This window comes from Cyanistes caeruleus, chromosome 1 (genome assembly GCF_971803275.1).
Source record: "Cyanistes caeruleus chromosome 1, bCyaCae1.hap1.1, whole genome shotgun sequence".
NCBI classification, from domain to species: domain Eukaryota; kingdom Metazoa; phylum Chordata; class Aves; order Passeriformes; family Paridae; genus Cyanistes; species Cyanistes caeruleus.
Genome location: NC_141701.1, coordinates 73,789,496 through 73,800,952, shown reverse-complemented (window position 1 = coordinate 73,800,952; position 11,457 = coordinate 73,789,496). Strand labels below are relative to the sequence as shown.

General features: G+C 37.9%; 1 protein-coding gene across 10 annotated transcripts in view; it reads left to right on the top strand.

Annotated features, from left to right (window-relative positions):
- Positions 1 to 281: 281 nt before the first annotated feature.
- Positions 282 to 11,457, top strand: part of CTNND2 (catenin delta 2) — a 693,808-nt gene continuing 682,632 nt past the window's right edge. For 9 of the 10 annotated variants that reach the window (XR_015289263.1, XM_086897815.1, XM_086897796.1 and 6 more), the window contains exon 1: positions 282 to 398. Coding sequence is in view for 8 of the 10 variants with exons in the window: in XM_086897815.1 (XP_086753941.1) it covers positions 362 to 398 (37 nt within the window). In the remaining 2 variants the exon portion in view is untranslated. Of the gene's footprint in view, positions 399 to 548; positions 570 to 11,457 lie in introns of those variants that run through there. The other variant, XM_086897710.1, reaches the window with a different exon arrangement.

The following is an 11,457-nucleotide window of genomic DNA, read 5'->3' as shown; positions in this document are numbered from 1 at the left end:
CGCCCGCCCGGCGCGCTGCGCTACGGCGCCGCCGCGCAGCCTGCCCCAGCCGCCGCCGCCGCAGCGGCCCCGCGCCTCGCCCCAGCGGCGGGGCGGTGGATGCCGAGCCCTCCTCGCCCCGGCAGCCAGCGGGCAGCTGTCCTGCGGCCGAGCCCCTCGCAGCCGGATCGGCGCTCTCGCACGGACACGGGGACACACGGGCGCACACGCACGCCCGGGGGGGGGGGCAAGCCGAAGATGCTGCAGCTGGGCAAGGTCAGGACCTTGCGGTGAAGCTCGGAGCCGTCGCTCGCCCCCCCCCCACCGCCGCCCCCTTAATTCTTGCTTAGCGGACTGAGGATTTGCTCTTGGGTTTTGGTATATGTTTGGGAGCAAGCAGGCTGAATCGGCGCCGATCGGTGAGTACGACAGTCACTGTAATGGTGCCAGGTCCGTCCCCCTGCCCCCCTCTCCCCCTTCCCTCCTGCGTGATATTTCTTCTTGGTGCGGGGTCCTGCGCTGCTCCCCTCGGCGAGGCAGCCGGGTAGGGCTGGGCTGCGAGTAGCGGTATTTATGTCCTCAGCCGAAAGGTAACAAAGTGCGTTATTTCCTCATGGCTCTTTCTCCCGGGCCTCCCCCCCCTCCATCGCTTTCCTCCCTTTCTTTCTACGTTAGTCGTTGCTTATGTAGGGCATCCGCGGCACCGTGTCTCCCGACGCCCTGCACTAATGTGCTCGTTACGGCGGTGAAGTCATGGGCCAGGGAGAGGAGGAAGAGGAGGAAGAAGATGAAGGGGCCTGGGGACCCGCGGACGGGGGCAGCGCCCGGCCCTGCGCGGAGCCCGCGCCCTGGGGCGGCTCCGAGAGACGGCTGCTGCGTGTTTCTGTGTGTCTGTGCTGCGTGTGTATGTCTATGCATGTGTGTGTGCGGAGGGGTGTGTGGGGTGTGTGTTCTTCCTTTGAAGCCACCGTCTGCGAAATCGTGCGCTCGAGGAGCGGGCGGAGGGGGTGGGGAGGGGAGCCGCGATGTACGCGGTGATGTTTCGTTGATCTATATTTAATGGCTGAAATGAGAGATGCTTTTCTTTCCTTTACCCTTACCTTACTCTTATTCTGGTGTGTAATGTGCTTGCATCGATCGGTCAAATCGTAGCTTCAGCTGAATCAAGTCACCACAGAGGAAGGAGGTGCAGCGGCACAGGCAGTATATGTAATACACAAATTCATCTGGCCGAGGATCTTGGAGAAAAATGAAAAAACCCATAAGAGGCATAATTTTAGAAACCATGTTGAATTTCCCCTGGAGGGACTGGAAGGATGACTACATGGAAGAGTGTAACACAGTATCTTGTGCAGTTACATTTTCTTATACTTCTAAGGGTGTGCTTTGTTTGGATTCAGGGTGTCACTGTTAACCCTATGCGTTACAGAAAAGAAAAATCCAAAACTTGGAAGAAATATTTAGAAATGAATAGGCTCCTCTGTTGAACACCCAGCTTTTAACTTTAGTAGCTGTAGTAACTGATATCTGTGCCCCTTAAAACATGCATGCCTTTTTATTTGCAATAACAAGGTAAAAACTTCACATTGCATTTTCAGTCTTTATATGTAACCTATATGTAAAGGCAAAACAGTGAGTCAGCTTGAGCTCTGCTTTGTAGCAAACCTCTCCATAGGGTACGTCAAGACTTACGTACTTCAAGACAGAGAGAGGACAACCCAGAATTATATGGAGTTTATGTAAGTCTGTTGTGTCTTTTGCAAAATCAGGATGGGGAAAAAATCTTTAGCATTCTGTACTTCAGGATATATTCATCCTGTCTTAAAAAATAAACTGATTATGTAACTCATGTAGGCTGGGTTTATCTTTTTTGGACAGCCTAGTTAGTTGGCCAGTGTATAAATGATATGGCATGAAGGGGTTAAGGGCAGGTCTCCAGAAAAGGCTGCTGTATATCCTACATGTGTTGCCTCTGAGACTCAAGTGGCTTTAGGGCTTTTGTTGCCTTTACACAGGTTACCTGGGGAGAAGCCCCAACACTAAACCCAAACCACTTAGAAAGACTGTGATATTTAAGCAGAACATTATACGATGATCTAATACCCTTGTAAGACTAATTTCTGAGCCAAGCTGGTGAAGCTGTCTCATTTTAGTCTGTGAATGACATTATCCTTTGGGAACCTTGACTATCAGCTGAAAAACTGCAGAGAACTTGCGATCGATCATCGTCATTTGTAAAAAGTTGATTAATAGCTCGGGACTGGGTTGAATGTGATTATGTTGAATGTTGTAGTTCCAAAAGAGGAGATCACATCTTGATCACATTGTTCAGAGATGGTTTTTGCAGTCTGTTATATAAGAGAGGCTCGGAAAAAAAAAGGAGTAGCGGGCTGTGTTACGTATATGTACCGAGGGAAATACCCCCCCAAAGCTGCTAGTTGGAAGCAAAGTATTTATTTCCAAATACCAGTTGCATGACTTTTTGTGGATTGTAAGAAGAATGCTTTCGGGAGAGGACTCCAGCTTGAGTTCTGTTTGTCAGGTGCCTTAATAGATGTTAAAAGCAATAAATAGCTGATCAGTGACACAAGCCGTTGACTTTGGCTGTGGGGTTTTTTTATAACAATACCAAGATAATTTCATCCTCGCATAATGAACTCTAACAGACAGCTGCACAAAATAGAAATAGTACCAGCCAAAAAAAAAAAAAAAAAAAAAAAAGGTTTTTGCACAATTTTAATTTGCACAATTTACCTTTGCTGGATGGTATCAATTTAATGACTATGGTTTGGTGTTGAGTATTTGTTGCTCAAGACATGTGTAAAATCAATTTATGCTACAAAGGAAGTGCTGGAGTAGTTTATTTTAAGGGTTTTAAGAAAAGCCTTTTTAGGTAGGAGTGTAGATTGGCATGTAAATGGAGCAGATAACAGAATCAGCAGAACTCACGAGTGTTAAATTTTGCACTAAATTTCAGATACATTTTCTATTTCATGGTTCAGTGTGATATGATTTTTAAAGCTGATCACTTGTGGAAATTCCAGCATATCTTTGTTAGGATTTCAAGCATATATTTCTATCCTAGAAGCAACTGTTTTTAGGAGTATCAGCAAGATAATGCATTATTACAGTACTTTTCACTTAAATAAGGACCTGTGGTCTTGATGCTTGTTGATTATGCTTGTAAGCCATGAAGTTACAGCTGAGGTTTGACAAAAATGAAAATGATTGTTTTTTCTCTTTGAAGTTTCAGTAAGATCTTATTAGAGGATGAATTTTGATGCCTATTTAACGGCACAATATTAAGTTTAGTAGTAGAATTATTAATAAAGTACAAGTAAACAACAGACCTTAATAGAGGCAGGAATTTTAAATATGGAAAATTTATTTCTTAAGTGACAGAATTACTCTCGAATAGGACTAAACCACATTTGCTCTTTAAAGAAGAGATTGCTTTTGTCATGACAGAAGATATTATACCAGGAAAAACATTGTATTTCTGACCTTTTCTAACGGGGGCATGGTGGGAAAAGTATTTTTCTCTCATATGAATAAGAAGTCTCCGTGCAGGACAAGTAAGTAGTCCTCTGCTCACACTGCAAAACCACAGGACCCTTTGGCTAAATGGTTCCTTCATAGTTAGGCTCACCTGGAAAGAAATCTGAATCCAGCATGACACACTGAAACAATTTCTTCTATCTCCTTGGGATGTGCTATCTTAGTGTAGTGAATGGGTTGTAAAAGCAGATTGCCTGACCAGATTGTCTGGCATTATGCTGGACAAAATTTAAATTCAGTAGTATTGAAAAGGAAATATGGTGTCTGTTTGTATGCAAACCAGTTGCCATGTTAAAAGATTTATTTTTTTTCTTATATAAACTGCCAGTTTAGTCTGGAACTAAGAAACAGAGAAACATTTCATTATCTATGAAAGCAAGCATATATTATTTGTTTAAATTGCTCTTGGCATGGTAACTTCTAGTGCATCCTACTGGCTCTTAATCTGCCTATTCTACTTTACAAAATTCTATTATAGTATATAAGCAATAACTTCAAGACACATAAAGCATGGAACAGAATGTATTATGTTGTCCTTTTGGTCACTGCCTATTTTATTAAAGCTTCTGAAAAAAAAAAAATAAAACAACAAAAAATCACCCAACCTAAACTCCTCCAAGAAGCCCCCCAGGTTTCTAATGAAACTTTAAAACCTTGTGCTTCTTAGAGCTGCTGAAATGGTGTTAGCTTTCTAAAATTCATATATAAAATAACCATGTTTGATGTTACATTTTGTTTTAGTTTATTGTGTTAATCATAATAATTCTACTTTATAATGAACTATTATTTTCCACTTATTTTAATTCATTTTAGGAAGCCACAAATATGTAGAGTCTGAGTTGTAGCATCCAAAATCAAGAAAAACTGAGACCCAAAGCGTCTTTACATAAAACATACTGTAGGGAAGTATTTTTCATTTTCCCCTCCTTCATTTTCCATGTTTTTGTCTTCCAGTCTTTTTTTCCTTGCCAGATTTACAATTGATTTCTTCATCTCCCAAAAATCTTCACAGTACAGCAACTTCCTTTTGGCCAAGAAAATTACTTTTGGAAACTGTGTAACTTAAATTTGCCTGCTTAATGTAACAGAAACATCTTATTTTTTCAGCAATGTGTTCATTCTCCTGTTCAAATACTGTCAGTTGTTATGCAATTAAGTAGCCAAGATATCCCTTTAAGGCTGAATTTTTGAAGGTAGCCAAATTAAATAAACAGGTAGTATATATATGTATTGTGATGGGATTCATAATTGTTTTAAATGCACCGAATAAGATGTAACACATTCATTTATATCAGATTTATATTAGATAGTTTCATCCAAATTACTAAGATGCTTGGAAAAGTAATTAGAAGTAAGTTTCAGTCTGGTGGTAGAAGATTGCTGTACCTTTTAGCTTTACCTTTTAGCTGCATCTTTAGGATGATTATAGGTTGTAATCTTCATCCTGTAAAAGTATATGCTTTCCATCAGAACCAGCAAGCAGTTTGGAAGGGTGACCTGGCAAGGATGCTCTGAGAAGTAACTTACAGCTCCAGACAAATGAGCTTCAAGGTATTTTAATTCCTACTTCCCAAGAGACTTCTACAATTGTTGAAGCTGGGTATCTGAAAAAAATGCACTGGATTAACATAAACAGAACATGTGAACTTCTTAGTTTTTCTTACTTTTCTTTACTTTCTTTAGTTAGAAAACCTTTTTTTTTTTATTTTTCCACCAAAACGCTGAAATTCATGAACTTGTATGTTTCTGATATGCTAGCTGATCTGTAGGTGGTTTTGGAGTTTTTGTTTGTTTGGGTTTTTTTAATATATACATTACTTTAAATTGATGTGAACAAAGAATGTAGCTTTTCTGAAGATGCCATAAATGAATCAATTCCTGGCATGTTGGCTGGGTAGTAATCAGGTTTCTTCAAAAACAGGAAGAAAAAACAGGTTGTTGTTGCCCCAGTCAAATTTACTTGTTAAAAAATAATCATTCTTCTTGACAAGAGGTTGACTGTTACTTTACCTATTTGGCATATGGGAAGGCAGAAGCTTTTTCATGGTCTTTTTTAGCGTGAAATACGTCATGACGTTAGATATGAATGTTCATATTCAGCGAAAAGCAGAGTGAAAAGGCAGAAGGCTAGGTCAGAGAATGGTTATCTAAGGAAACAACAACTCAAAGATTTTCAGCAATGGAAATGCCTCAGGATTAAACATGTAAAGCTTGCTTGTACAAACCCTGCTGTTGTCTTGTATGTCAGAATTTTTAGAGTCAGTTCTTTGAATAAGCAGATACTTGGAGACATTCATATTTCTTATGGCAACTGGGCTTCAGGACAACTTTTGAACATGCCTAATGGCATCATCTAATTTGCGCATGGAATGATACCACAGTAGGTCAGATTCTGTGTGATCAAGAAATTGAAGTCTCATGGAAAGTTGTAGTTGGGTAGTTTAGTGTAGGTACTAAATATTACCTACATAAATATACAAATACAGGTTTGTATATCTAGAAAATTATTAAAAAAATAAAAATCTAGGTTAGTCTGAGCATTCTGAAAAAATTTAACAAAATGATGAGTCATATTTGATACTTTCTGTGTACTTCTCATGAAGCACCTGTGCTATTGATCACCACATGATGGTAACCTGAACCTTCAGTTCAGTGCCTAACCTCATCTGACCTAGTGTGCTTAGAAATGCAATGACTAGAACAAAAAAAATTCTGGGTATTTTAAAAAGTTTGTATTCTAATGAAGGAGGTTGACAGTAACTGATGAGTCATGGAATTCTTTCTGCAAATGGTTTTGAAGCCTGAGTAACAAGGATAATGTGATTTTGTATGTGGATTTCCACTGCAGTGCTGATGTATGTCATCTGATGGTACAGGGCAAAATTTGGAAGTTTGATAGTGCATCTCTTCTTTATAAGGGTCAAAAACATAGAATGCATTCTCAAAATTTTCATTACAATTAAAGCAACAGAAGACTGTTGGCTTCTGTTTACTGTGTTAACCTTCCCAACAGAAGGATTTTGAGTAACAGGGTTGGAAGTCCTGTCCTGTTTACAGATCACCAGGTTACTTCCAGATCTTCTCGGCTATGTCTGTGTGATTTTCAGACTATAATGTTTGGCCCATCCTGGGAAAGAAAAAAGGGGTTGTAATCTGCCACAGACCTTAAGGATTAGCTACTACACATACATTCATTTTACTGATGACTTACAGCACCCTATAGTTGAATAAGTAGGAGATAGGCAACACCAATTCCTCTTTTTCTGCCACAATAAACATGATAGTCCCCTACAGATTTTATAGATTGACTAGTATGTATTTTTGGTTGAAAGTGTTTCTGACAAGCTTGGCAGATTATTGCACTTATTTTTCACTTCTGACTTCTATTGCCTTTACCAAGAACAAGTAAATTATTGCATAGAGCCTCAGGAGTCTTGGGAGACTCTGACTTTAATCTCTTCAAAGAAGAACGGACAGGTTGAACTTAATTAGAAACATGCATGTCTAATCAAAGGATAATTTTAGAATCACAAGTTTTAAGAACTGGCATTAAAAGCAGACTCACGATACCAAAAAATCTTTGGTATTATGAAGCCATGGTGAAGTATATTTGTGAAGCATAATGCACTATTCTGATAAGCAATTGTTTAATACTCTCAGGTACATAGGCCTTCCTAATATGTGTCATTACACAGTTTTTTCAATTTAAAAAAATTCCAGATACTGCAATTCTGGTCAAATTATGGAAGTTCGTTAGCCCCTGAGTATTTCCACTGGGATCATGTGCACTTAATTCTCAATGTAGATTCTGTAATGAACACCCAAAGGATGGTTAATACTCCTCATTTCAGAAAGGAACAAGCATTTCCTCATATTCTATGTGTTTTACACAGCATAGATCTGTTCAGCAAGTACTATATGTGGATGAAGTGGAAAGCTATGGTGTAAAATGTAACCTTTATATTTCTTCTTTGCCTTTCTTGAGACTGAGTTTTGATTAGTTGGCTCACATGTTTCCCCTCTACAAATACCTTATAAGTAAAAGTAGCCAAGATTAATCTGCTTATTAATTCTTACTTTTCTAACCCTAAGTCTTGGAGATACAGTGCATGTATAAGTCTTGCTGTTTAGCTTTTGTTTTGTGTTTTTTGGCCAGTCAGTCTGAAGAGATGTGAATTTTTTGTAGTGAGTAATAAATATTTCTTCTATTTCATGTGTATTAGAATAACAGTATTTGAACTCAGCAGAGATGATATCTTTTTTTGTGTGGTAAAACCAAAATTCCAGGTTTTGATCATGTTTTATGCTTTCAATCTAGCTTAGAGTGGATAAAACTTTACACAGATACGTATAGTAATTTAGCTTCATTTCCAGAATAAAATTTATCTATTCAATTTTTAATTTTTTTTTTTTTTTGTAAGCAATTGCAACACTGGTATTTGAGGAATATGCTATACCTGACAGTGACAGTTAAGTGCAACATAAACTTGACCTATTTTTAGGATTTTGGGACATTTTGGATTTTTGAGACCTGGCATCTCTGACCTCCTGAACATGCTGGTGTCATTTCATTGGAAAGCTGGCTGAGCAAAGCCACTTCAAAGAACCTGATTTTCATTTTTGTGTGTGAAGTCCCTATATCTACTTATTCAGAGGAGAGCTGACCAGTGAGGGGGAGCAGGGTTTCCTTCACAGCTGTTCTTCCCACTGGAGTCCTCAGGCTGACATTGCTGATGGATTACTCTGCCTGAGACTCTTTTAGCAAACTCTCCCCTCTAAAAATATTTAGGGAGGAACTACTTGGCTTTTGATCAGTGGTGATGAAAATATTTCAGGTTCCCAAATGACAGATTGTTGGTGATCTATTGACAGAACAGACTTGGAGCAACAGTGTTTGTCGAGGAGCCAAAGAGTCTGCAATATAAATTGCTTTTACATTTTGGGGTTTGTTTTGTTTTCATTTGGGGTTTTTTGTTTGTTTTTGCTGTATGTAGTGTCCAAAGCAAAGAAGATCTGAGATACTGGTTATAGAGGGCAAAAAAAAGGCTGGATGGCAATCTGGGGACAGGGAGACAGACTGGAAGGTATAACTACCCTGTTGTCATGTTGTCAATGAATAAGAAAGGTGCTAATTCAATATCTTAACACACGTAGTTGATCCAGTCTGATGATTTCTAGAAAATACTTTTAGAAATACATTTTTGGGAGTGTTTTATTTACTAAAGTTCATCAGTTCTAACAGAACACCTTGCACAGATAAGCAAAATAGAGTTTGACCATGTTTAAGAAATGCTTGCATGCATATATTCTTCTTTTGGGCTATAAATACCTATGGAATCAGTTGCACCTCTGTCAAATAAATTTCTCTCTAGCATGCATATTACATAACTTGCATATTAATCTCAAAAGCAATGTAATGTAATCTCTCTCAGACAAAACCCAGGTGTACTCTTGTTGAATTTGGTAACAGAAATCCAACTGATTCTGTGGGATCAGTTTTACTGGATGTCCCTTAGTAAAAATCTTTTTTTCTATTGATTCAGCCTTCTTTCACTTGACTGTTTAGTAATTCCACAAGATAATCTTTGCTATGAAGAAGCTGGAGTAAGTTTGTCAGTGGTTTTTTGTTTTGTTTTGTGGTTTTTGCTTTGTTTTTTGTTGTGGTTAAACATATTTTGTGTGGTGGAGGTTTTTGTTGTTGTTTTTAAAGAACATTACAGTTATTACACTGTTATCATAGAAGAGGCAGGACAAGTAAACTTAGTAGTAAATAGTTTTTGTACTATTTGGTCGATATATGAGGGTGGGAGTAAAAACAGTGGCGAAATGAGAAAGAGAAGGAAAAGATCAGAATACTAGTTTGTTTAGCTCACTTTCTTACTGAAAGATTCTTCCTGACCAGTAGAACAGTATAGTTCTGGAAGTGTAAGTTTGTTTACCTGATAGTTTAATATGCTTGTCATCAAATGGAATTGCTCTCTAGGAAGTTATACAGACCTCCTAAAACAAGTGACTGAGTTTATGGAAATATGATTCTTGGGAATAAAGCAATTTATTCTTCCCCTTCTGTTTTTAAATTCATTTCTTCATAAGGTATTTAGCATGCCTCCAGTAAAATACTGTAATAAAGAAGCAAGGACTCCTGATTTTTGAAGGGCTTAATATTCTCATCTTAACATTCAAGTATCTATGTTTTTCAAATACTTTTCTAATAAATCTTTACTTAAATGAGGTCTTTTGGTTCCACTTCAGATGTAATAACTAAATAGTATTGGCAGAAGGCCAAAAATAAAGGGGTTTTTTGTACATGGTTTTGTTTGGGCATGTCGAATTTGTATATACTATGCAATGCCCTCCCATTTTTGCTAAACAAAAGAGAACAGGTGGTGGTATTAAAAACATGAGTTGATCAGGAGGAATGGGACAAATGGAAAAGTGACACAGTCTTGAAATGCAGATGTATAGCTGTGCTTCAGAAATAAATGTTGTGTCTAAAACCTAGTATTGTGCATTACATTACAAATCTCTTTAACATCCACTACGGTAAGTTGCACATTTAAGGGAATAGGATGCAAAAATAAAATTATTTTAGCCATTCTCAAACCCTATGGAAGTAGTAGAAGATTTATTATGGTGATACTGCTTCCATTAGCTGACCCAAAACAGGACACACATCTCAATTCATACCACTCCAACATAGAAGGTTCTCGGCAAATTATACAGGCGATCTGAGATACTGTCACTTCCACTTACTAGTGAGGCTGATTTTTTTGTCTGAATGGGAACAGCCACTGAAAACTTGTACCACTTTTATGTAGACTTTTTTACCTTTAAGTATGTTCCTCCTTGATACAATGATGGATGTCTGTCTCATACCATCTACTTAAGTTGGTTGTACACTAACTATTATGAACTACTGTAGTTTTGTTTCACTGTAAGGAAACAAATTTTTTTCGCTTAAAAAGCAGTAAAAAACTTTCTCTGAGTTTCAGGTGCCCACCACACTTCCTGGTGGTGGTGGTTCCTTCCAACAACATGACAGGAAGTTTACGGAGTTTAAATTCTCTTTCACTTTTATTTTAAAACTTTTATTTGGATAGCAATATCCCATAAACAAATACATGTCCATTCAAGAAGCATGGAGAAAAATGGTTATTTCTGATTGTGTTATCAGTATCCAAAGTTTGCAGTTCTGTCCATAGTCCGTGAAGGAAAAGGGTTAGAGACTTGTAATTGATTTCACAATACCAGGTTTTAGATACAAAGTGTAATTCAGAGGCACAGCTATACATCTGCATTTCACAGGAACAGTTGAAGAAAGGAGGGCCAGCACAAAACTGTTTCTTTTTTGTACATGAATCATTCTAGAGCTCCTTCAAAAAGGTGGCTTACCTTGCTGAATGAATTTATAGAATATTGTGTAATATTTCTGATGTTTTAATCTTCACATTTTTCATACATGTGTAGAAGAGAAGACTAAAAGGGACTTACAATTTAAATCTGAGAATTTATACATCCAAAACTTCTCAAGTTTGATGATATATGCAGAGCTTTTAATAGTACATAAATATGACATTCAAATATTAACCAAAACATAACAGACATATAAATCAATACTTTCTATCTCTTTATTATTTCTTTCTGCCAGGCAGGCTTCCTCTTTTGAATAGACTTTTTATTTGGTTGTCTTGAAACAGTCATTAATGGGTTAAATAGAATACCATGGAAATTGCTGTGGCCTTCTGAATTCTGTTATTGCCTTTTTAATTTTTTTTTTTTTTTTTTACTATTTTATAAGTTCTACACCTTATTACTACTTTACCCCTGAAATAATTTTGTGGTGCAAAAAGATATTGTGAAGGTCCCAAAGCTGCTATTTCTAGACACAGGCTGGCTCATAGTGGAAGACATAGGAGACTC